This window comes from Vulpes vulpes, chromosome 5 (genome assembly GCF_048418805.1).
Source record: "Vulpes vulpes isolate BD-2025 chromosome 5, VulVul3, whole genome shotgun sequence".
Taxonomy (NCBI): domain Eukaryota; kingdom Metazoa; phylum Chordata; class Mammalia; order Carnivora; family Canidae; genus Vulpes; species Vulpes vulpes.
The window spans coordinates 44,990,587-45,018,265 of NC_132784.1; the positions used below are offsets into that span (position 1 = coordinate 44,990,587).

Sequence of the window (27,679 nt, forward strand, 5' to 3'; positions counted from 1 at the left end):
GCTCTCTTCCAGGAGCATGATCAGGTGCCTTTACATAGAATGTGCCAAGGATTCTATCCGTAGGCAAAGAGAAGAAAAAGCATTTGAACATGATTATTCATTGTGAAAATTTGTTAAAAACATCAACAAAGCACAGTTTTGGTCAGCCATCTGCTGAAAGATAGAAATGAACTTGTTAAGAATTTGCAGTTGTCTCAGAAAACTGTTGATGACTGTTTTGTTTTTGGATTGCATATTGTCATCTGGATTGTTAATTGCTTGGGAAGAGAAATTTTATTTTCTGTTTCTTTTGCAATTCAAGCCTAAATCATTCTTTCTTAGCATTCTGTACATAGGCAAGCCATCTATGAATGTTGAGCAAGTAAGATACAGATAATTGATCTCATTGAACAATAGTTAATTTTGATCTTTACTCATTTGTTTCAGTTAAATCCTCAGATACTTAAGGTAAAGGAAACTGATAAATAAAATTCTTACTTTCCAGCCTGTTTAAGAATATTCTTTTGTAACTAAAACTCTTTTATTATAATAAAACAGATGTTAAATATTACCCAGCCATTCACTGTATAACTTTTTATTGAGGCCACCATGTGGAAGCCTCAATAAATGACTCTCTGCTATAGGTTCTCACAATCCAGGCAGGAATAAAACAACGGTCTGTGTCCCATGAAGTTTAGATTCCAGTGGAGAGAAAAGATAAGCGTAATACAGAAAGAAGTAAATTACATAATATACTAAGTGATAGGTGCTGTGGAAAAAAGAAAAAGTGGGGCAGGGAAAGGAGTGCCAGCACACTGGGAGGAGCTGGTTCTGGTATTATAAATGGGGTGCTCAGGGCAGGCCTTACTGCAGTTTGAGGAGACGAAGGAAATGAGGGAACAAGGCAAGTGGCTAATTAACTGTAATGCTTGTCACCTCCTCTTATTCTATTACCACTTTTCAACTTGTTGTAGATAGACCGTGATTAATTTGAGTCCCTGTTGTATTTCAGTGGTTAAATTCTGTGGATGGTTTATGTCGCATGCATTGTGGAATTTTGACATATCTTATTGTACCTTTTGCCATCATACTCAGAGCAAATAAATGAACGTTTTAGACTTTGTGTCGCGTAAATGTAATTTATTTGGGTCAAGCTCTCTATTTTATGGTTTGATTATTTTTAGCAAGTGCAGTCTTCATGTTTTAAAACTTGCTCTAACAGTATTAATATTAGATAACAATATATAGTCGTGATCTCAGCTTTTTTTTTTTTCTTTGCGTCTAAGGTTGATCATGCATAGACTCTTACCCTTAATGTTTTTCATTATATGCAGTGAAAATTACTCCCATGGGGGAGGCTAAGGGAGGGTGGCTGAAGAATGAGGCCTTCCTCCAGGGGGTCATAATAAAAAGAAGAGAATGGCTCTCAGTTTTGATATTTGCCTTGGTTCTAATTATTTGTTTTATTGCTTTGAGAGTTTGTGTTAACTGCTTGTGATCCTAATAATAACTTTGTGAGCTAGGGCCTTTTTTCTAGAGTGCCTTGAAGGTGTTGGGTGCTGAATGGGCTTCTCAAGCTACCTTCATTCTTTGCTTGACTTTGTGAGTTTTTGTAAACACTCCTAACCTCAATCCTTAGGAGTGAGAATCTCTTGTTACTGCTGGTGGTGGATGTACCAATAGAGAGAAATTCAGCTGAGGTTTATTTTATGAAATCTTTTTATTGTCTACTTTCACCTAACTGGAAATTTCCCTTCTTGGTATTTGTGCATATTAAGTTGAGAGTTGAATTACAACTAATTTCTAATGCAATTATCCAGAGCAATTAATTCTTAACTGTGGGTTTGCCAAGGTGACATGTTTTTTTTTTTTACATGGTAGGTGTGGTTTGGAGCTGAAGAGATGCATCAGGCATAAACTGTTTTTATATAATGTACAGTTTCACTACCAAAATTAGTCAGTGTTGTAAGTGAGACAACATGCCAAAAAATAATTATAAGGGACTTTGATAATTTGGTACTTGGGATCATCTACGGAGTGAGTATGCCAATGTTTACCTTAAAAATGGGATCCCTGATCTCTGGAGTTGACTGATCTGTAAGTTTTGTTGTGAAACTGTTGAGTGAGCCTAGAGGATTGTGTTTAAGCTCTCATTTTTTCTAAAACAATTAATAAAAGAAAGTATTACAGTTTGTGCCATCGATGATCATATTTACTAAACTGAAGAGCTTGGTAAATTTGGAAACATTTATGTAAATTTTATACCCAGATTTTTAAAAAATCTGCGGCAAGGTCAGCACTGTACTTTGTAAAATAAATTATATAAGAATTATGTTATTGTTAATTTTGTTCATGACTGGCTATGGAGAGGAGTACTTCTCTGCAGGTGTGCTCAGATTTCTCTGGTTATGATAATTTAATGTCTAGTGAAAAGCTCCCTTTATTGAATGCTTTCTGCGATGTCTGACATTGTTCTAAATGTATTACATTTGTCTTACCCTCATAACAATTTGGTTTGATATAATCTTCATTTTATAGCTATGGAAATTCTCAGAGAGGTTAAGGGTATTCATTCAGTAACTGTGTTTTGAGTTTATACTGTGTGCTAGGCCTTGTTCTAGGTACTGTGGATACGGCACTGGCAAAAACATTAAAACAAAGCAGAACAACAACAAAAATCCACCGCCAGGGGTTTGATGGGGAGCTTGTCTGCACAGCTCCTAAAGGACAGAGCTGGGGTTTGGACTTTGAGAGCTTGACCTCACAGCCATGTGCTGCACCACTGAGCTGTGCAGCCGTCCCGTTTGTTTTTATGTCCATAGTTTCCCTCTTCTCTTACCAACTCTTGGGAACTTACCATCTGTCTCTTCAGCATCTCAACACATTTTCTCACCTGTTTCTTGTCTTTCCCACATTCCATCATTTATATTTACCTTTCATGTCCACATTCATGTACAGTGAAGCTTTCATTCCGTGTCTTTAGGATCAGTTACCTTGTGTTGTTTTGAGGTATGTCCACACCATTTTTATTTTTATTTCCTCTTTTCCCCTCTCACCATCTTCTTTTAACCTCTTTTCCTTTTTGCCTTCTGTGTCCCTCAGTCCCCTGACCACCTCCCTTCCTGGGCCAGTGTGTATGCTAGCACCCAGAGGCAAAGGAATGTTGGGGGAGAGGGCCGAGGGGAGCTACCTCTTTTTCCAGTTGTTGGCAGGGAGAAAGGCCAGAGAAAAGAAGGGTGAACTCAGCAGTGATTAGGGAAGGGACAGACTCTGCCCAGGGAGAAAGGGAGAATAGCAGCACAGCCAATCTGGGAGGCAAATGAGAACAGACCCCAAGTCTCCCTAGAGGGGGGCACATGGGAAGGGGGCAGATTAAATTTCATAGAGGGGAAGAGCCCAGTGGAGCCTGAACAAATGGGGATTAACCCTCTCCCAGATAGAATATGACTTTTTGAATTTTGATAATCGAAATTTTTTTAAGCTTTACAGATATAGTCTGTATGGCTTTAAAACATCATACAGCTATGTGGATAGGTAGAGATACCCAGACATAGACTACAAAATGCAGCTGAATTACAGTAACCTTATTTCTAATCTCTTAATTAGGTCTAAATATCTTCACTAAAATAAGCACTTAAATATTGGTTGGTTAAAAATAATTTGGTCTCATTCTGTAACTTTTTTTTTTAAATGCACACATGCATATTTTCATCCATCTTTCTACTGTGCCAGGCATTGTGAATGTATAAGTGAATGAGACTGTGCCCTGTGTAGTCACTTGGAACTTTGTTGAGCAGACAAATGACAACTTTTAAAGATGTCTAAGGAGTATAAACTAAGTAAAAGCCTACTAATTACAGCCTTTGGGTGGAGCAGTTCAGGCCAGTAAGTTCAAATGAAAAATTGAATTGGTATAGGAGTTCAGGAAAGTCATTTCAGGCAGAGAGAATAGCAGGAATGGAGTCAGGGCAGGGTAGAAAGGATTCATGTGGAGAGAAGCCTAGTGAGGGCTCGGTCTATGGTGAGTGGCAGAAGATGAATTGGCAGAGCAGAGTGCAAGATTGAGAGTGCAGACTGCCTATGCCTTAATCACTTCTATTTTTGTTTTTATTTATTTCATGCTTTAAATAAAGTCAGATTTAAGAATAATTAATGTCAAAATTTTAAGTGCTAGGAGAGTATGCTGCCTGGATACTGGATATATTAAGGGTTCATATTGGTGTTAACACTTGGTACACATTAGAAATTTTAATTTAAATATTTGCCTATCATTAGCTTTCTATATCAAATTGCTTTTATTTTTAAAGAAATTAAGTCTTTTATTAAAATATACATTCAGAAAGCTGCACAAGTCTTAATCACCAAGTGACTGCCTCTGAGCTCAAGAAATTGAGTATTACCAACATCCCAAATCCCCCCCCCTAGTTACTATTATTACCTCTACCTTCCTCCTCTAAAATAACCATTCTCCAGATTTCTTCTTCTTTTTTTTTTTTTTTTAAGATTTTATTTATTTATTCATGAGAGACGCGGAGAGAGGCAGAGACATAGGCAGAGAGAGAAGCAGGCTCCCTACAGGGAGCCTGATGTGGGACTTGATCCAGGATCATGCCCCAAGCCCAAGGCAGACGCTCAACCACTAAGCCATCCAGGTTCCCATCTTCTTGTTCTTTTTTGTTTTGTTTTGATTTGTTTTAGAGCAGGAGAGGGCAGAGGTAGAGGGAGAGAGAGAATCTCAGACTCCATGCTGAGCATGAAGGCCACTGTGGGGCTTGATCCCACAACTGTGAGATCATGACCTGAGCCAAAATCAAGAGTTGAACACTACCAACTGAGCCACCCATGTGCCCCACTACTCGTGATTTCTAACATTAACAGTTCATTTTGCCTGTTTTTTTTTTTTTTTTTTTTTTTTTAAAGATTTTGTTTATTCGTGAGAGAGAGAGAGGCAGAGACACAGGCAGAGAGAGAAGCAGGCTCCATGCCGGGAGCCCGATGTGGGACTCGATCCCGGGACTCCAGGATCATGCCCTGGGCCAAAGGCAGATACTCAACCACTGAGCAACCCAGGCGTCCCAATTTTGCCTGTTTTGAACTGTAGATAAATAGAACTATATTGTGTGTACTCTTTTGTGTTTAGCTTTTGCTTAAAGTTGTTTGTAAAATTTATCCATGCTTTTGCATGTAATGATAATTTATTTTCATTGCTGTGGGGTATTACAATGTGTAATTGTTCTGCAGTTTATTCATTCTAATGTTTATAGGCAGTTGTAAAGTTCCATTTTTCTTTTTCTAATTACAATTAATATGGTCATGAAAAATCTTGTACATCTTTTAGTGCACTTACATATTTATTTTTGTTGGGTACATCTGTAGGAATGGAATGAATGAGTCTAAGGGTATTCATGTTTTAATATCAGTAGAACATGCTAATAGTTCTAAAGAGGTGTGTACCAGTTTATATTTCTATCAGCAATGTATAAGAGTTGGTATACATCCTTGCCAATACATGGTATTGCTGGTCTTAAATTGAGCCTTTCTGGTTGGTGTATAGTGTGACCTCATGTGTTTCTAATTTACATTTCCCAATAACTAAGATTGAATACCTTGCATATGTTTTTTGGCTCTGTAAGTATTTATGTGTGTGAGAGAGGAAGGTGCAGGTGGAGGCCCAATTTTTTACTGGGTTGTCTCTTTAAAACATTTTTTTAAAAGTAATTTGTAGAGGTTCTTTTTATATATTCTGAATATCAGTCCTTACTTAGCTAGTTATATATGTTGCAGATGCCTTTTGTCCACTCTGTGGCTTGCTTTTTTTTCACTCTCTTAATGGTGTCTTGATGGCAGACGTTCTTAGTTTTAATGTACTCTAACATGTATACTTTTTCCTTAATGATAATTCCTTTCTATGTCCTGTTTAAGAAACCTTTGCTTGTGTTAAGGTAATACAGATATTCTCCTATGCTAATAGCTGTTTATGGTGTGAGGTAGAGGTCAAGATTTTTCTTTTTCCCCCCTTCATCTATATGCATAGCCAAAATTGTTTTTTTTAAAGTTTCAAATCTTCGGAAAGTATTTCAAAATGTTTTATCTAATCCAGTCTCCTTTGCAAATAGTTTTATGAGGTAAAATGTTCTTTTAATACAAATAATGGTTGTTTTGTTTGTCCTATTTCTGTAGTTTATCATATCCTAAATTGCAGACTAGTTATTCTACCCGCCCATCTGCTTTTCTTCATCTATCTATGGAGAAAACAAAACAAAACTCAAGCTGAAGTGTTTTATATACAATGCATACCCTCAGAAGTCATGTCCTTTGTTGAACACAAGAAATACACCTTTGACGTCATCATTGAGCATGTTTATGCATATAAAGAAAAATGGAGGATTTGTAGATAAAATTAGGTAAGTCAGGAAAATCAGTAATTTCTATTTCTTCTTTCTAGATTGATTTCTTACAGTAATTCCAAAATGAATTTATTGTTAGAACTCAGAAGGAAAGGAGCTCTTGTATTTATTCCTTCCTATTATTTAATATTTATGCTTTTTTCCTTTCTCCTGCTTTCCCCATTTTTAGTCATAAGGCATTAAATGGTCATAGCAGTAGGACTGGTAAGCAAGTATATTATGCTTTCAGAGTAGTTTGTTATTTGGTTAGTAGATTCTTTTTTGTTGTTAGTTGTATTGGTCCCAAGATTTGAGTAAACCTCTTTCTTCTGAAAGATGATAATACTTCTGAGGCAAACACTTTGTTGGGAAATAAAAAGATGATAAATAAGAATTTTGTTGTGTATTATGTCTACACTAATTCTCTCTGTAGTTGGACTGTCTAAATGTTGTTTGCAACGTTGAAATTATATCTTTGAGGATGAGTTTAACATCTGTTTTGAAATCTGTAATTTCCTATTTATCTAAACAGAACTTTGCCCTCAGATCTTAGTGTGAGATTATATTCTTTAACTTTAAAGCTCTTAAGTATAGTTTTATTTTCCTTATAAATTTGTTTGGGATTATATGAGCTGAAGTGTTGTCTAAAGGGGATAAGATAAAGAGTCAGAAGCTGTTTGGGGAAATGCCAAAAATGAAAACTCTAGGTGAATGCTCAGTTCATCAGGAATTAATTTAAATCAGTATATTACTTATCCAAAAGTAGCTTTAGTTTCAAATCCTTTTCATAAAAAAAATTGCCCTCATTCCTTTTCATAGTGAAAGCTCTGGTTTATTATAACATGAATATATTAATTAGATTTTCTGTTTTCAAGTTAATAAGTTTTGGGGATATTATATGCAACCACAAAGTAGTTTTCTTTCTTTCTTTTTTAAAATTCTATTTATATATTCATGAGACAGAGAGAGAGAGAGAGAGAGAGAGAGAGGCAGAGATATAGGCAGAGGGAGAAGCAGGCTCCCCAGGGAGCCTGATGTGGGACTCGATCCCAGGATTCCGGGATCATGACCTGAGCTGAAGGCAGATGCTGAACTACTGAGCCACTCAGGCATTCCTAGTTTTCTTTTTTATCATATGAAAAGGAAACTCTCACGTCTTTGGCCAACAAATATATGCCAATATAACATTATTGGCAAAATATGAGGTAGTGATTCCTTATTAATCATAATCCATCTTAGTTTGTCTAGGAAGTTATATTTTCCATCAATTGTATTTACCCTAAAACTCAAGGACATCAAATTAAGGGATGAGGCTAAAATTTTAAGTAAATTTCAGTTGAATATATTGAGCAGTTCTCTGTAGGCTTATGATTTCTGGGGTAGAAGCATAAACAAGAAGATAACATTGTTGTACTCACATAGTTTGCAAACAAAACTACAACTAAGACATTTGTATATGGAGATCATTCTGAGGTGAGAATTTGGAAATAATCAATTCAGTGGTATATTCTGGAGTTCTACTTCTGCTGTGTGGGAGTAAGGGAGTAGGTGAGTCCAGTGTGTGAAGAGAGTCCAGTTGTGTGATTACAAACTAGTATGGCTCTAGCATGCATTCATTTTCAAAGGTGAGTAGCATTTTGCCCTATGTCCGGATTGGAGATGTTTCCCCTTCCAGTTTAACCTATAAACTGAAAGCCTGACGTAAATCTGACAATGCAAGTCAGCAGAGGCTGATAAACAAGAGCTGAATGAATGTGAAACATTTATTCTAAAGTTGGGGTGAAATAAGCTAGTCAAATGTCTAAAAAGTTAATAATACTGCCCTAATGGAGTTTGTCAAGTTAACAATGATAAATGTGGAGATTGAAAGGATTTTTGGATTTGGGACAAGAAATGGATGGATTTTGTCATCTTTGTAGTCTCTTAGAAAGGTTTATACTTGATTGTGTTTGATCACTGTAGTATGTAATTTTGTATCCATAGCTAGTAATTAGTCTTCTTTGCTCCTAAAAATACAAAATTTTAAATTTGACATTTTGTGTGTGTGAAGGACAAGTTTTGTATGGTCCATCAGTTGAATGTTATTCCTCTTTCTTTTGTATAGAGTTTTTGGTTAGAAAATACTGTATATAAGTTGAATTTTCTTATCATTAGAAGTGGTTTCTTATTTTATCTCCAGTTATCTCAGTTAATTTGTTTAGACTTTTAGTGAATGTCTGCTGTGTGTTTGCCATTGGTCTGGGCCCTGTGAGAATATAAAGGTGAATAGCATGATTCTTGCTCCTGAACTAACAGAAGATAGAAAAGTTAATAATTTTAACATTATATGAAGTATACTTTAAGTATGAAGTGTATGTAGAATGTTATGGACAGAGAGAGATGATTAATTTGATAGGCAAAAAACACAAATGTGAAATACTTAAGTAGGACCTTGAAGGTTGAATTAGAATTTGTTTTCTGATTTTATTTGAGAGAGAGCATGAGCAGAGGTGAGGGCCAGTAGGAGGGGGACAAGCAGATTCCTCGCTGATGTGACAGTCCATCCCAGGTCTCTGAGATCATGACCTGAGCCAAAAGCAGATGCTTAACTGGCTGAGCCCCCCAGGTGTCCCCTTAGTAAGATTTCCATAGAAGGATTTGACCAGGCTTGAGAGAGCTTTGAAAAAAATGAGTTATAATAGTGATCCATACTTTTGGTGTAATTTTAAAAAATCCATGCCTTTTCTGAAAATAAATTCATTTTCAGATTTTTGTTTACTTTGTGTGTGTGTTCCCTTATTATTCTATTGACTCAGGACATTTTTGTCTATTTAATAGCTATCAGGTTTTATCTAGCTGATGAAACATAATGTGTAGATTTATTCTACTACGTGATGTAATTTTTAATTTTTACTCATTGGTAATTAGTGAATTAATTTTGTTAGTGTTAAGAGCCAAGCCAAGAATAAATGCCATTTGGAACTGCTTATAATTGTTAATATGAAAGACTCCAATTGCAAATGTGAAAACCTAGAATTAACATAGAAGTTTTTAAGTGGTTAGTCTGAGAAGTTAGTGATTTAGAGTAGGCAGAGGGGGGCTGAACAGAAATAACCAGGAATAATATTTGGGGCTCAAATGCCTTGACACAGGAGGCCTGTGTGACTGGGGGGGCATGGCCAGGGCAAGTGGGAGGGGATGGTAAGTCAGAGAGTAGAGGACCAGGTCAGTAGAACTTGCTAGGTTATAACAGAGCTGGGCTTTTATTTTGAGTTTATAAGTCATTGAGGGCTTTTGAGCGGAGGAATATCTTTTGGGTACTGTGTTGACAATAGACCCATGTGAGGTAAGGACAGAAGCAGGAAGACCACCTAGCAGGCTATGACAGAAATTCTTGAAAGAGAGATAAAGGTAAAATACATCTATTATAGGTGGAAGTAAGGTTGATACATGATTGAAATCTGGATATATTTTAAAGATGGGGCAGAGGTGGAGCTTGGATTAGATCTGGGGTGTGTAAGAGAGAGGAGTCCAGGAACACTGTGGGTTTTTACTGAGATATTCAATGGGTGGAATTGCCTTTTCTGAAGATGGATTAATCTTGGAAAAGTAGGAAGAGACATTCAGGTGGAGATATGGAGTAGACAGCTGGACAAAGGAAACTGGAGTTAAAGGTGAGAAAACTGTACTGGAGATATAAAGTTAAAGTTCTGTTGTGATGAGCCCATTCTTTGGATCCCATCCATGTATGTAATCATGTGGGATTATCACACTAATTATATGCAAACTTTTTTTTTTAAGATTTTATTTATTTATTCATGAGAGACACAGAGAGTGAAAGGCACAGACACAGGCAAAGGGAGAAGCAGGCTCCATGCAGGGAGCCTGATGTGGGATTAGATCCCAGGTCTCCAGGGTCATACCCTGAGCTGAAGGCGGTGCTGCTGAGCCACCCAGGCTGCCCAATTATATGCAAACTTGTTAATAGTTCTCTAATGCCAAATACTTGTCTTAAATAATCATTTTGTTTGGAATCAGTACTTTATGTGATCCTCAGTACGTTGTACTTTTTCTGTCATGGTTTCTATCAAAGTATACTATACTTGCCTGGTTGTCTTAATAGACTATAAGATTTTTGAGGGTTGGAACCTGTCCTCTTGTATACCCACTGCCACATATAGAGATGTTCATGCAGGTCACTTAAAACTCCATTTAATATGAATTCAAATTCAGTAGGACTGGAATATAAATGTCACTAAATTTGTATTTTTAAGAATATATATCCTATGTGAAAGCTAGAAGCCACCACCTTGCCATTTTTACACAAAACTTTAGTGCAGCAAACAAAAAAATAACTAAATTTTCCTTTTTTTTCCCCTTCTTTTCTTTAAAAGGATTGATTGCCGTTAGGGAGATAAGGCATAAGTAGTATAAATGGAAATTAAGTTATAACCATATAACTTTTAAAAGGACCCCAAATCATTAATTTGAGAGAAGCTCAAAATAGCTCTGCCATGACTGTCTTTTTCTGTCCAAAGTTGAGTATTTATGAAGACATTATGAAGACAGAGTAAGCATTCAAACGGTTATAAAAATGAAAATGTCATGTTTTTCCTTCTACCATTAACTTTGACTCCTAACCACAATCCTTAATTATAATGCCACAGTTGGATGAGTAGGAAGGAACATTCTTCTGATCTTTAAAAATTTGCTTGATTTTAGCAGATTGTGTACAGGAATAATTAATATATTAAAAAGATGCAGCTCACGCAGTCCTCTGACCTCTTACAGAAGAAAATAGCACCAATAAAAGGTATAATAACACTGAAGGCACTATCACCATTATCAACAAAAATAGGGAACATTAAGGAGTTACTCTCTACACAGCTGGGAAATAAAAATATCTGGGGAATGGTTAATATGTAAATCTTAGAAAGCTAGGACCTGGTGCCAAGAAGGACCCTTAGTCATCAGATAATCCTCTGTGTGTGTGTATGTGTGTGTGTGTGTGTGTGTGTGTGTGTGTGTTCTCCCCTCAGAACCTTTCTTTAAAAGAAATATCATTCAGATAACTCTTGATAACTGCTTTATTAGCAATTGGATTAGGGGAAAGGTGGGACTTAAAATCACTGAGGACAGTTTGTTAACCAGTGATTTAATATTATTTTCCCATTTTCTGTCCCCGATTTGAAAGATAAAGGCCTAGAGAAGTAAAAGAACTTATCTGAAGTCCTAGAGCTAGATAGCGGCAAAGTCAGGTCTAGAATTTAGGGTTTTTTTGATCCAGTCCTGCCTTAATTCTCATTGTAGACTTCAATGTTAATATTTTCTTTAAAGTAATATTAATGTATTTATCATTAGACTTTATTTAAAACTGTAGGAACTCTATTCTATATGCTAAATTAGAGTTTTTTGTTTGTTTGTTTGTTTGTTTGTTTGTTTGTTTTAAATCTGTGAAAGACACCAAAAATTGATACCATGGCATGAATGAAAACATGCAAGTTTGGTTTTGGTTGAGTTTCACTTGTATATTTGATAGTGGAATCAGAGGGTGTATCTTTTTTTTTTTTTTGTAGGTGAAAGATTGGACAGAACCAGCACAAATATAGGAGCAATTGTTCAGGCAATAGCACAAAACCCAGGATGTGCTGGTTGGATGGAGTGTCTAGGTTATTGGAGTGTCTAGTCCTGTTCTCATGCCATTGGGCCAGGTTCTGGTGAAAGCATTACCTTGGCTTGTTTTCTTAAAAGAGCCACTTGCTGTACTGACTTTGCAGGTTTATCTTGCAAAGGCATGTGGTACCAAATGGTATTGATGGGAACTGAAGGGACTTCCACATTTTAACAGAAACCAACTAGAATCCTATTTTTTGCCTTTTCTTAACTGGAATGGTAAAGTTGACAGAAATCTCCACCATTTTCACTACAGTTTTTGAAAATTTTCTTTCTTTTTATTGAATAACTTATGTGAACTAATAACTAATGTTACTGTATTTCCTCTTCCTACTTCTCATATACTGTGACAATTTGAAAAGATGAATAAGACATGGCTGCTGCCTTCGGAGTTTAGAGTCATAGAACTTGAGGGTAGAGAGGGGAAAGTGGGAGAAAGGTTAGGGTAAAGATATAAATATAGTGGTATGGAATACTTGTGCCCCTGGGAAGTGGGGATCAAGGAAGACTTTGCAGAGGAATCATCATTTGAATTGCAAGTTGAAAGATAGGTAGGATCTTACCTGATATAGAGGATAGTAACCACTGGAGAGTTGCTTCATAACACAAAGCTTCCTCCTCCTTTTCACTCTCCCTCATTTCTTTCTCTTTCCTTTCTGTTTCCCCCTCCTTCCCCTCTAAAAAAGGTATATTCACTTGCCAGACACATTTATGAGTTTCCCATGCCTACTATTATTAGGTGGTACAGGCTCCCAAACATGTCCATGTCGTTCCTAATCCCCATAATTTGTGAATGTTACTTTATTTGGAAAAAGAGTCTTTGCTGATGTGATGTAGCTAAGGATCTTGAGATGGGATAATTATCCTCAATTATCCAGGAGGGCCCTAAAGCCAATCACAAGTATTTTTTATAAGAGAGAGCAGAGGGAGACTTGAGTCACACATAGAGAAGACAGTAAAGTTGTAGATGGATTGGAGTGATGTGGCTACAAGCGACGGAATGCTGACAGCTCCAGAAGCTGGAAGAGGCAAGGAGCAAATTCTCCTCTAGAACCTCTGAGGGCATACAGCTCTGCTGACACCTGTTTTCTGGGGCTACTATAAGAAATTATTACAGACTGACTTAAAATGACAAATTTATTTTGCAGTTCTAGAGGCTAGAAAAAGGGCTTCCTCTGAAGGCTCAAGAGGAGGACACTTCCTTGTCTTTTCTAGCTTCTGGTGGTTGTTGGCAATCCTTGGTGTGCTTTAGCTTTGCAACTGTCACTCCAGTCTCTACCTCCATTATCACATGCCCATTTTGCCTTCATATGACCGTGTCCCAATTTTCCTCTTAAAACGACACTAGTCTTTGGATTAGAGCTACCCTAATCCAATATGACCTTATCTTAAATTGATTGCATCTGCAAAGACCTTATTTCCATATAAGGCAGCATTCACAGGTATTGGGGATTAGGACTTGAACATATCTTTTTTGGGAAATGCATTTCAACTCACAACAGGGGTTGTGGATGGCTGCCACAGTGACTTAAGAGAATGGAAACAAAGGAATTAATTGAGAATTTGTTCAGTCAGCAAAAGGTGAAAGCTATTGGATTTGGAATATGTTTGGGGAATAGAGCTGATAAGAATAGAAGATAATGAGGAGGACAGGAAAATTGAGAATGATTTTTCTACTTTTACACAGATACAGTTGCTAGTCCAAGATAGAATGATATATAGTGATGACCTTGAATACATTTGATTACAGATTTTATTGGCATTTTTTAGCACATCTTACAACTAATTGATTGTTGAGTATGCTTTTTTTGGTGAGTTTTTTTTTACCCTGGATGTTGGTATTTTCTCAGTAAGTTCTTTCTGTTCAGTGTTTTATAACTAATGTGCACATTATTTGTACATGTGTTGGCATTTTAGTTCACTATCTGGTTGGTTTATATAATTAATGGATGCTAGCGTCATTTGGAGTTGTTATGTACCAAAAGTATGTAAAATTGTGGGAAAAAAATACATAAGATTTTAATAGTCTGCAGGTTTAAATCTTCATGGTTTTTAAGTCTTCTGGTGCTAAGAGCTTCTCTTGAAGACAGTTAAATAAACAATGAGGTTTGTTTAACTACGAAAGAAGTTTGTTTGACGTTGAGGGAAATGAAGTGCTGGTATTGGCACAGTCTACTGATGTGCCAATTACTGGTCTTTAGCCAAGCTATTGCCCTACTACAGACAAAAATCGTGGAATGCTTCATGTATCTTTTCTAGTTTGAATTTCCAGATACTGTGCTTAAAGACATGATACTTTTGTTTGCCTGGGCATTTGCCTTTAACATTTTTTTAAAGGTCAAAATGCGATGTTGTACCTAGCAATCTTTTTAGAACTCAGCTAGCACAAATTGCTTGATCTTAGGTGATACTTAATGATTAAGTAAGTTTTATTGTAAACTTAGTAATATATTCGCTATGTTATAGAGAGAATACACTATAGCAATACTGAATAAAGGCGGTAGTATAAATATGTAATTCTCACATTTTGAAAAAAGAACCGTAAAACCAAAGAAAAATAGACTTGATTAGATCAGAGATCAGTAATGTAGTAGGTGTCCTCCCAAAATTCATGTCCATGCAGTGCCTCAGAATGTGACGTTAGTATTTTTGCTTATTTATAATAAGTTAAGATGAGGTCATATTGGATTAAAGTTGGCCCTAAATCCAAGGACTGGTGTCCTTATAAGAAGAGAAGAGGGTATACAGAGCTACACACAAAGAAGGTGATGGGAAGATGGAGGCAAAGATTGAGATTATGTGGCCACAAGGCAGAGAATGTCAAAGGATTATCTGTAACCACCAGAAGCGAGGAGAGAGGCATGGGACAGCCTCGCCTTAGAGCCTTCAGAAGGAGACAACCCCACAGACACCTTGATATAAGACTTCTAGACTCCACGACTTTCTGTTGTTTTAAGCTACTCAATTTGTGGTAGTTTGTTGTGGCAGACTTAGGCATGTAGGTCCATGACTAATACAGATAGTTTAGGATTCCAAGAGTAACTTTCGATGAAAGATGGATTGTTGCAACTTTCAGAGCCACTATAGCTGATATTCAAGTTGCTGCTCACAGTCCCTCTTCTGGAGAATTGACTGCTGTTATGGATGGTATCTGTAAGAAGTGTGCTAGCATTATTTACCTCTGCCCCTCCCTTGTGACAGCACAGTCGATCACAGCCCTTTTCCCCTTGTGTGTCGTAAGAAAGGTGGGAGGCTTTGCACCCTACTTATGCATATTGGTGTTCCTAGTTTTAGAAGTTTGCTCATGCAATATGATAACAATTTATTTCAGTTCTAGTTAGGGTGAAATTTTGACTTGAATATAACTGTGCTAGAGAAGTTTTAGCTACTGCACCAACCAATCATACTGATTTTATACTTTAACATGATACAGATTTCTTTTGTTCTCATGATCAAGTCCATTGCTGATGTTTCTGGTCAGGTAGCTCCATTCCAAGTGACTCAGGAACCTGAGCTCCTTCCATCTTGTGGCTCACCAGCCCCTTGAGCATCCTGAGCATTCCTCTAGACCATCTTCATCCAGCTGGTCAGTGGGTGAGGAGCCTGTGGAAGAGGATGTATGGCATAGGCAGATCTAGAAGTGGTTTATGTATTTCTGCCCACATTTTCTTGGCCAGAACTAGTTGCAAGACTTCAGCAGAATTCCAGGAGAGGATGACAAATGCAGTTACTATGTGCATCCAGGAAGATGAAATGGGATTGTTGAACATCCAGCCAGGCTCTACCAAAATAGCATATGTAATATGTGCCATTACTGTATACAAAAGTGTGTTTTGGTATATTCATATTTTAAAAATCATTTTAATATATTTTCTAGCCATAAAGCTTTTATTTTATTATTTTGGATGTTGGATTTAGATTTTCCAGTCACTCTTCTAAAAATGACTATTCCTGTTGAGGAATAATGACTTATAGAGTCTCCCCTTTATCCTCCTTTCTGATTGTTCTTGCTCTGATCTCTGTTACTCATCTTTGGGTTATATCTACAGTCTTTATATTTGTATCTGTTTATTATCATACTCCTCATATACTTTATGATGGAAATAAGGACAGACTTATTTTGTCAAACTATATATATACATACTGTAATTTAGTTGAATGACTTTAATCTGCCCATTGATACAACAACCTTCTTTTTTTTACTTTTTTTTTTTCAATTTTATTTATTTACTCATGAGAGACACAGAGACAGAGAGAGAGAGGCAGAGACACAGGCAGAGGGAGGAGCAGGCTCCATGCAGGGAGCCCGACATGGGACTTGATCCCAGGTCTCCAGGATCACACCCTGGGCTAAAGGCAGCGCTAAACCCCTGAGCCACCTGGGCTTCCCCCTTTTTTTTACTTAAAATAAGATTCCCTTTATGTTTCTAGAAAAGAAGTTTGAAATATTTGGCTGATAATTCTAGATGAATGTTTTCCTTTGTAATATAAACTAAAAATTGTTAGAAGCTTAGAAAGTTTGTTTTGAGCCATGTATTTTTTTTCTTCTGTCTCTTCTTCAAATACCCAGCTATAGACTTCATAGTTTTTGTAATTTGAGCCGTGTATGTTGAGAAGTGCTTGTTTCCTTTAGCCTAAACATGGGAGTGTATTCACTGACAAAGCAGGTACTCATTGAGCCCTTAGTCTGTTCCAGATATTGTGCTAGGTTTTGGACCTGCACATCGGAAAGGGCCACAGCTGGTAGGTTGTGTATTTGGCCTACTCTCTGGCATTTACAAGCCACAGAATGGGGTTCATTGGAGGAACTCTAAGGCCCAGGCAGCCTGGAGTTCTGGGGTTCTAGAACCCTCCGAAGACCAAAAAAAGACTTGTGAATAAATGATTTGGTCATCAAAGAATTAAATCAGTACCCTAGATCTGAAAGATTTATTAAATATGCTTATATGATAACAAGCACTGTAAAATCCATGACAGTCAATTACAACTATTTTTTCATTGTGGTTTGGAAGTGTTTTTATCCATTGCTGAGTGTTTTGTTACTCTTTGTAGTTACAACCAGTTAGTGATTTATGGCAAAGTTACCTCTCCCTCTGACTTTTCCATTTGGTAAAAAGCTGTTCTTTTGGGCTTTGTGGGGGGCGGGGAGGGGCAGGTGGGAACAGAGAGGAAAAACAGTATAGAGTGCTGGATAAAATCAGAATGCTGTGTACGTGTACAAGTGTAAAAGTTTTCACCAGAAAAATTATAGGCCATTTTTTCCCTTCCCTTGCTTTTTTAGCCTATTTTCTTTTAATCATTCTTTAAAAAGTGGAGGCTTCCCATGTCTTATTCAAACACATCTACTGAAAAAAAAAAAAAACCCACATCTACTGGTATCAGCAATCTGACACCTATTTCCAAATAGATAATGGATGTGGGTTCATTTTTTTGAATAACATAGCTTAGTGTGCTGTGTTTTTGTTTTTTTCACATGTTCTTAGGATGTCTGCAAAGGTCACTCATTTCTTTAGGAAAAATATTTAGTAGTGGAAGCATGCTTATTCTTACTCATTTTGCTTATTTTGCTCATTTATAGCTAATTTAAAGTTGCTACCTAGAAAGAACTGGCAATATTAAAGAGAGATTGGGAGTCACAAAAAAAAAAAAAACCTTGTACTTTGATTCGGCAGTTCATACAATGATAATTTGGAAATAATAGTCAATAATGAAATGAGTAAACAAATGATTATTTATGGAGTATCTTGCAAATCTTTAAAATAGAATGACTGACAATTTGGAAAAGTCTATATGATACAATTTGAAGAGGCTAAAGCAGGATATAAGATAATGTGTATGTTATGATTACAAGAATATAAATGATTTGCAAATAAATTGAAAAAAATTCAAACTGTAATGCTACTAAGAAAGTAGGATTGTGTTTATTTATGTATTTTTACTACCCTTCTAAACTTTTGATTATTGGGCTGTATTTAAAATAGTAAAAGAATATAAGTGAGAGCTTTGTACATTTTGTGTTTTATTCTGAGAAGGTTTAAAATAAAGCTCTTCAAGTTTCCCATAGTTACCTATAGGTAAATCATGTAAATGGACTAATTTAGGGGAGGTTTTTGTAATTGTTTTCTTTGAGATTCCTAGTAAACTGAGGGATGGTCATCTATTTAGAGTGAGTGAGTTTCTGACATTTCTGAGGTGACATTGGTAGAAGATAGTTTTTCAGGTCATCTTTAGAATATCTGAATCTAGATTAACTTCCTTTAGAATATCTGAATCTAGATTAATGTAGAGAAAAAGGTAACTAATGCAGTAGAGAGGGATTAGGAGTTTTGCTCTTGGAATCTGTTTCTGTTACAAAATTTAAACCTTTCGGTGTGCGTTATAAAGTGGAGCATAAACTTGAACCCCACCTTCCAGAGAAAACTGTGGATAAACATTTTGAATCATGTGGCATTTTAATGGGATTGTGTGGACGTTGCTCTTTGTAACATTGTGAAGTCATCTTGGCTAAAGTCTGTTCTTCACAACAAAGGGACTGAAATGTATCTGGTCTCTTTTACTAATAGGAGAGAGGAGTGATGTGGATTATCCAGAAATCATTCATGCTTGATTTTAGAATTTTTATTTTAGCATTTATTTATGAATGTGTGCGTGCCTCATTGGAACTTTGTAACCCTCCGTTTAATAAAAGCATCCCTCAGTGAGTGAAGACTTGACTCAGCAGGAGCTCTGGTGCTGTCTGGCCTCATCATCCTGATTTCCACGCCCACAGCGGTATGCATCACCTCTGACACAAGTCACAATTTTTATCTAAAGGAGGTAGTGAGTGTGTTTATTCTTTTGAGACCACTTATGGGTATACTGGACCTTAGACATTCTCAGATTTAAGATTTAGTCATCCCAAGGCCTCCCACGCTTCATGATAAATAGTCATTTGTAATTTTTCTGAGGCCTGCATTTGAATCAGACATACCAGGAGGCCTGTTGCCCTAATTCATGGTTTTGAGAAGTTCATCTGTTTCTCCTCACTCATGGTGTTTTATGCTTTAATGCTTATGACATTATGACATTATCCTTTGTGGAGAAGTATGACAAAAATAAAGCCAGCTGGAAAAGCAGGTGATGAGAATTTTTCTTCAGTCTACCAAAGTGATGGTTTTTAGCCAGAAAATAGAAGTTGTAGGTAATTTAAGAGTGTTAAATGTGGCAGAAGCTTGACAAACCTATGGACCTGAACAAGTCAACCGTGCACTGTAATGGAAATGACAATAAAAAGTTAGTGAAACTGTTACAGTGATTTTTTTTCTAGCCAAGGAAACAATTGCTCATCCAATGAAAAAGAAAAACTCAGGACACTGTTGAAAGGCTCTTAAGGTATGCTCTGGTTATGCACCGGGAGACGAGACTGCCATTTCTGGGAAGTAACAGATGGTGAAGACATTGAACTGACAGGTGAAAGTTGATTTGATGAAATTTCTCAAATGCATTTTCTTTGCCAAATGTGAAGTTAATAAGGGGAGGCCACACCTGCCAGCCATGTATTGCTCCTGGACCTGAGCTGAAGGAACTCATAAAGCAGGGAAGGGTTATGGTCTCTGCAAATGCAAGATTGTAATGAAACCCCCCTTTGAAGAAAATACCTTCTCTGAGTATAGATCCCAAAAAGAGATGTGACCCTTGGGTATTCAGACAACTAAGGGGTAATTCTGATGATGGAATGGAGGGAATTCTAAAGATGCCTGAGAGATGAGACAAGTTTCTTGTGAGGACAAGAGATGAGGAAAGGAAGGAGAGCTGAGGGTCTGAAGGCAGCATTTTCTTCTTCTAGTTCATTCCTAGTTGCCTTTCTTATCCTTTCCCCAGCTTTGATGCATTTGCTTCTTTGGTTATCAACCAAAGACTGATGATCACTAGGTTGAAAAGACGGTGTTAACGTAAGGCTGTAGCTCAGTGAGTCTCAAACGGTGGTTCTCAGACCTGCAGCATCAGCAGAATGGGTAGCCCTCACAGAATTACTGAATTGAAAACTCTGGATAGTGGAACCCTGCAGTCTGTCTTGAGAAAGCCTTCCAGGTGATTTTGGTGCAGGCTAGTTAGAAGCCCTCTGCTGTAATTTGTCTTCATTCAGCATTTCCTTGCAGCATTTTATTTATTTATTTTTTTCCTAGGCAAAGAACTGTATTAACCTTGTTTCAAACTTTATTCCCAGGCTTCTTCAGCTTAATTAGCTGCAAAGAATGAATTGTGTATAAGCAAAAACTGAAAAGAGCTGCAGTGTCCAAGGGGCTGGGGCTTAAAAATATTAGAGATCTAGATTTTATCAGATCCATGAACAAAATTTTAAAAAGCAGTCATAATATAAAATAGCAGCTCCCAGTAACTTCTTCAAGTTTTATCTTCTTCAGAAGTTGACTCAATTCAGTTTGCTTTATTCTTGGAAGCTTCATCAAAATTCTCCACAAGATCTGGTACTTCGTCGTCGTCATCATCATCATCCTCTCCGGAGCAAGTGGTGCTTTTCCATCCACAGACTGGGCAGAACTTCAGCCAGTCTTCTTAAACTAGTCAGACTGTCTGCACCAAGCTGGTTTAAGATACTGGGTAGCATTTCTGTCATCAGCTTTGTCTCCGCATGGCCTGTAACGGTGAAAGTGTTTGCTGCCAGCGATGCCTGAACTTTAGGGTTGTTAAGGTGGATCACTGTTCCTTGGTTTGTGAACATATTCACTTTTTCAATATCAGAGATATTGTTTACCCCTAACTTCTTTAAGGGGAAATGAAGTTTTTTATCATCTGCTGTAGCTGTTCCATGAACCACCTTCTTCTTTCGGCGAGAAGTTCCTTTCCCACCAATGCCACTTGTGTTTGCAGTTTGGCGAGTTTCTCCTGGTTCATGATAGTTTCTTTCATCTTGTTGGAGCAGAAATAGGACCACGTGGGGGAATAGGGTTGGTGCTCAAGGGGTCTCGGGTGGACCAGGTGAGATTAGGTGCACACACGCGGGAACTCAAGATGACAGCTCCTTTCAGTATTTTATTATACTTATATATTACATACAGTGTGCAGTCATGGTAATCATTATTTTGACTTCTCGAATTTTTTAGATTCATGGCTAATTTTATTACAGTTTATATTAGAGTTTGCTTTGGTGGAGTTTTAAAAAATTATTTTGGCTCTGTGTTTATAGAATCTATAATATGAAGGGCTAGCTCACATTTTCCAAGTACTGTTTTAATTAATATTTTAAGGGAAATTATAAGCTCTAGTGGTATTCAAGAATTTAGAGATTAGAGAAAGGTTCAAGTCATGAGATTTCTCTGCAATAAGGGTCTACAGTAATTTTGGGGATACAGATAAACCTAATCAAACTGAGTATCTGTCAGTAAGAAGCAAGATTTACTGGGCAGTTGACTTTATATATTTTGATCTGATACATAAATTAACCCTCCTCAAATCTATTTAGCAGCTGGTTGTCATTTCCATTAGCTAAAAGCAGCTAGTCTTAAATCTGTTTCAAAGCCCCTGCCAGCATGTCTTGCTGAGCTTGTTTAGGCTTTCAGCTGTGAGACAGAATTCCCAGGTGCCACTTCAGCGCTCAGGTCTCTAGACCTTGTTATGGGTTGTTTAAATCCTTCGCCGGCTCTTGAAATGACCCTAGGCAAGTAATTTAATTCAGTCTTTCTGTCACTGAAAGTAGTCAAGAAGGATTTAAGGATTTATATGCAATAAGAAACATGCTTTAGAGTTTTATCAGTCAGAGCTCTAAAGGTAGAGGAGGTGAGGTGAGGGTTCAGTGTTTGCACTCATTTCTGACCATTTTCAGCTCCAGGGACATGGTCAGTTCTTCCATTAACTTTCGTACAGCGATCAGACTTTCTTAGTTTTTGGTGCCATATCATGATGAGTACTTTCATTCTCTAAAGTTCTGGAAATTATGATTGCTTAATATTCTATTCTTATTCTTGTTTTTTACTATTTCTGGTTATAGTAGACCCTCATTAGTTTATACAACGGTTTGTAAATTTGTAGGTGATTTTAGGGAAATGTGGGTTATTTAAGTAATACTATGTTCAGGTAATAGAATTAAGTGAAACCAACTTTATAACGTTGTATTAGTTATTGTCCTGAAATTTAATGGCTTAAAATACCACACATTTATTATCCCCTAATTTCTCCGAATCAGGAGTTCAGGAGTGAGTGGCTTAGCTGCCGAGTACTTCTGGCTCAAGTGTCATGAGCTGTGCAGTCGGTAATGTCTTGGGGGCACTGGCTTGAATGGGGCTGGAGGATCTGCTTCCAATATGGTTCAGTCACGTGGCTGCCGAAAAGAGACCTCAGCCCCTCACCGACTGTTAGCAGGAAATTTCAGTGCCTCACCTTGTTGGCCTTTTCATAGGGTTTCCAGAGTGTCCTTGTGACATGGCAGCTGGTTTCCCCAGAGGCACTGATCCTAGAGAGAGCAAGGAGGAAGCACAATGCCCTTTACAACCTGGTTTCAGAAGTTGATTGACTTCTGCCACATTCTGTTTGTTAGAAGAGAGTCACTTAGTCACGTGCAAGAGGAGTGGAATTACGCTCTGTTGAGGGAAGAATTGTAAAGAATTTTATGGACATATTTTTAAACTTCTACAGTGATAGGCTCGGTTATATATTTAGCAAAGACGTGATTGGCAACAACCAAATTTGTACTTATTTCTTTCTTGTTTCAGTGCTTTTGTAGTTATAACAGGTGTTTCTGCCACTTTATATATATTCCTGAAAATTCTCATGTTCTCCAAAATTGTAAATTAAAAAAATAAAAAGGTTTATGGGAAAATGCAGCTGGAAGGGGGTAGGACTATAAGTCCATGCATCTTTATAACCAAAATACTAACAAAAATAATGATGGGGCCTCAGGAGATCACCCATAGGGCCCACTCGGGTATCCTAGTGTGCTTGGAAGTTGAACTGCCTTAAGGAATATTAAAACTGCACAATAACAGAACAATAGAAATGCTGGCTTGTGGGAACCAAGACAGCATATTTGCTGTGGGTTTATTTCTTTGCTATTGAAAGTTCTAATTCTAGAGTAAATCTTTTTGAATCAACACAATATGCATGTTAAAATGACACCATTCCCCTATTTACAATCCTATGAGCTAATTGGTATTAATGAATCACAATATTGTAGGAGAGCAGACTGTAGTTTCTCTTAAATAAATAAATACTTCTCTTCTAATCATTTATTTAGTAAAATTCCCTACCAATAGATAAAGACTGAAGGAGACTTCAGTCACTCTGCTGTGATCAACTTGAAATCCTTGCTTTTGCTGTCTGTTTTTCCTCTTGGATCCTGTAAGAAATGCCTTAAGCCTGTAGGGGATTAGAGTAACATTTCTAAAATAAAAGTTTAAACAACTGATCCAACTTTGAACTGGAAGGCATTGGTTACTTGGTGTTGTTAATATTTATTAGAGCATAGGACAATTAGAATTCCTTTGAATTGAGAAGTTTGAGAACTGGCAGGAAGAGATAAAATATTCCTTATGTCATAGAATAAGGAAGTCTGACACAAAGGAGGCATCTGGGTGATTGCCCAGGTATATAGTACTTATTCTTCTCCATTTTCCCCAGAGCCCTGTTTGAACACGGCAAGTCTTGAGGACGTGTCTGATCTGGAACACCCAGGCAGAGAGCCGACCACAAGGACATTGAAATTCACTCAGAATAAGACAAGAAGGGGTTTGATTCAAACTGGGATGTTTAGGGCTTTCCAAGGACAGACTGATCTTATCATTAGGCCCTTTGGGAGTTTTTCTAACGAGAGAATAAAAAACCTGTCTCTGTTGATGTCTCCATACTCCCCTAGACGTATATCCCTTCTGGGACATGTAGTCCCCTCTATCAGAACATGATTTGTTCTGGGGCTTTCTCTAGCATTTTTGTGGAGTTGGGGATTTGCATGGCTGTCTTTATGTACCACTGTTGTAGATCTACTTACCCACAGATATACATAAATGTGACAGGTTAACAAGTGTCCTTGAAGCCACTCAGGTGTGGCTAAATAAAATGTCTCCTCCTTAACCAGTATGTAAAAATGTGTGTGTGTGTGTGTGTGTATGCGCGCGCGCGCATATTTAGATCAGATTCCTCATTACAGAATATTAGTTTTTTACATTCATGGAAATTGAATATTAGAACTCCCATAGTCTTGCACTTACCTGCTTCCCTACAGGAAGAGTCTGTCATGTAGAAAGGAGTCTGTCATGTAGAAAGGAAGCCTGGGAGTCTGAGCATTTTTCTCTCCAGGTGTAAATGAACTTATACAGAAGGGGACAAGCAAATGACTGTGGCCTGATCCCTTACTGGCAGACTTTGGCAAGTCGTGTCTGACCTGAAGTCTCCTGAGCTTCCTACCTCTTTGTGGGGCATTAGCATCTGGTAACTGAACAACTCAGTGGAGTTCTCAGCCCCCTTGAGAGTGTTAGCTCTGTGTAGTTGTTTGCTGGGCACCAAGTTCAAATAGCTGAACCACTGTTACACTTCATTCTGGCCCAGCCCCAGCAAAATTATGTAGTGTGCAGTATCTATTTTATAACACATTTGATATACTGGGAGAAAGAGGAAGTGAAATTCAAACCTGTTGGTTTTGTTATTTCTGCCCAAAGGTATGTACTGGGAGGGTTCCAACTCTCTGGATCTCTTGAGATCTATTTCTGGTGCTCCTGCTCTTCCTGTTTCCTTCTCTAGTAGGTATTAGACATCTACCAAAACTACTTGGTATTTATGTGAATTTTTAATATTGATAAGAATATATTTACCTTGGGGACACCTGGGTGGCTCAGTTGTTTAGCATCTGCCTTCAGCTCAGGGCATGATCCCAGTCTGGGGATCGAGTCCCGAATCAGGCTCCCTGTGAGGAGCCTGCTTCTCCCTATGTCTGTGTCTCTGCCTCTCTCTGTGTGTGTCTCATGAATAAATATATAAAATCTTTTAAAAAAAAAGAAGAATATATTTCCCTTGAATATGTTTCTTCTGCTAGCCTTTGGCAACTAGGCAAATTTCCAAATAAATATAACCCTTCTGGCTTAGGTCCTACTTAAGGACACATGTCTCTCATTAGTCTATTTCTGAGCATGGGTTTCAGGACTCTTTGCTATTATACATCCAGTATCTACAACTGGGAATGTTTTTCCCCTTGTTTATAATGTTGTCATACATTAATCACAGTAGTTCTCCCATCCATTTGATAGAATTTGTCTCAGTGTCAGTTTGCCAAATTTATTTCCATCTTGGACACGAAGATTCTTAAGATCTTTCCCAGAGCCATCTTTGTCTTTGATGCCTCTCTCTCATTGTTCCCTCCATGAGTCACAAGCACCACCACATACCATCCTTCATAGATTGGTGTTAAATCTATCTTGTTAGTAGTATTTTCTTATTAAGAAAGTTATATATTAAAGAGAAGTTAAATATTTTTTGTCTTCTTAATAGATAGAACACTTAAGTGTTCATTAAGTGACTGTAGGAGGAAAATATATCAGCATTTAATTCCATTAAAACTGATTAGTTTCGTTAAATGCTGGATCTTGAATGTTATTTTCCTGTCTTGGTCTGTAATATTTTCTTCCTAATGTACTTAAATAAACACTAGCTATTTATAAAAATCTTGAAGTCATCCCCTTTTTTAAATGTAGGAAAAAAATGTGAAGATATAGAAGGAAATAAAACGGGTTATAACAGAGGACTTAAAATGGTCTTTTCTGAGGGTTTTAAGGAAAAAGCTTTTCTTTATCTAAAATTAAAGTGCGCCTGTGGAGTAGATGTGGTAGTTTTTAACCATAATTGTATGACTGCAGATTTCAGAGTCCTTCAATTATAAATTAGATTGTTGCCCAATAATTATTCTCTGTTGCCTTGGTAGTTTATCCGGTATGCCAATGAGTTGAAAAAAGCCCAACTCTTTGGACTGAAATATTTGCTTGTGTTTGTTTCAGGAAAACCTCACAGCACCGGTGGCTCTGAACGGATTCAGCTCTCAGGAATGTATAATGTCCGTAAAGGCAAAATGCAGTTGCCAGTGAACCGATGGACCAGACGCCAAGTCATCCTGTGTGGGACCTGCCTAATAGTATCATCTGTGAAAGACAGCTTGACCGGAAAGATGCATGTTTTGCCACTAATTGGTGGAAAAGTAAGTTTAAAATGAAAAAAATACTAATAGGTTCCCTAGTGTCATTAAGCTTACTTTGAGCCATTTCTCTAATATGGGGCCCATGGTTTTCACTCATCTAAGATCTAATTCAGTTCCTCTTGTGCTCCACCATTGGGCATTGTTGGATGGTAGAGTTGTGGAAGATAACAATGCCATTGGCCCACGTGAGGCCTCCGTGGTTATCACTTTGTTAGTACATGCATCTTACTTATAGGCCTGAAAACAGAGCAACTAAAATTCTAGATTATATTTTAGGCTGTAGATGAATTATTCTTTATGAGTAGACATCTCTTGGTATCTTGAGTTTGTATTGTGTAGTATAGTATAATAATGATCCCTAAGTCCATGGCTTTAGGACCATTCAAACATGCTTACCAAAGGTTAGACTCTCTCTTTCTTGTATGAATCTTTGATCCAACTTCGGCATACCTGTCTCTTTTTGTATAGTAACCAGTGCAGTCAGCGGGTTTTTTTTGTTTGTTTTTCGTTTTTTTGATTTTTTTTAGTCTTTATTTCTTAAATTCTTTTTAAAAAGATTTTATTTATTCATGAGAGACACAGAAAGAGAGAGAGGCAGAGACACAGGTAGAGGGAGAAGCAGGCTCCATGCGGGGAGCCTGACACGAAACTCGATCCTGGGTCTCCAGGATCACGCCCTGGGCTGAAGGCGGCGCTAAACCCCTGAGCCACCCAGGCTGCCCCTAGCGGGTTTTGTTTTGTTTTGTTTTTAAGATTTTATTTTTTTCTGAGAGAAGAGAGAGTATGATTGGTAGGGGCAGAGGGAGAAAGGGAGAGAGAAACAGATTCCCCACTGAGTGCAGAGCTCAAAGATGAGTTCAATCCCAGGATCCTGAGATCACGACCTAATAATCCCAAAGGCGGATGCTTAACCAACTGACCACCCCCCCAGTACCTCAAAGTTAGCATTTTTTAGTTTATCACTTTAGTTTAGTCAATCATAATCTTTGAACCTGAAATGTTAACTTGTTTCAGAGAAAAGCTGTAATATAGCTGGTGGATCTTTCCAACATTACTAGCTGGTTTGCTTTGGGCATAATTATTTTATTCCTATCATTTATAAAAGAGAAAGAACCAGATTGCTTGGGAAAATGTTACATTCTTTTTTTGCCAGATCGATTTATTAATACCCAAGTGTTGGTAGGAGTATCATTACCATATAATTATATGTTAGTATTTCCTGATTTTTAAATGATATGATAATCTCGTAATAAATGGGAAGGCGAATTTGAATGAAGAAAAGGGTTTTTGAAAATTGGGGGCATGTTAGGCAAATATTTTCTTTACCATTTTTCTTCCTGAATGGGCATTGGAAAGAAGACAGAAAGAACGTGGAGGATATAAATAGAGGGGGGGGGGAAAGAAAGTCAACTTTTTGTTAAGGTGAACTTTTTAAAATTGGCACATGTTTGATCTGCTGGTTCCAGGGATTAGAAATGCATAAGGTAAAATC

The 27,679-nt window shown here is 37.4% G+C and overlaps 1 protein-coding gene and 1 pseudogene across 1 annotated transcript in view; one reads left to right on the top strand and one right to left on the bottom strand.

Moving 5' to 3' along the window:
• PHLPP1 (PH domain and leucine rich repeat protein phosphatase 1) overlaps positions 1-27,679 on the top strand; it is a 208,557-nt gene that overhangs the window by 78,252 nt on the left and 102,626 nt on the right. Inside the window, exon 2 of the mRNA XM_072758046.1 lies at positions 25,991-26,187. Coding sequence (XP_072614147.1) covers positions 25,991-26,187 — 197 coding nt within the window. The remainder of the gene's footprint in view (positions 1-25,990; positions 26,188-27,679) is intronic.
• On the bottom strand, positions 20,316-20,924 carry LOC140599004 (transcription factor BTF3 pseudogene; annotated as a pseudogene).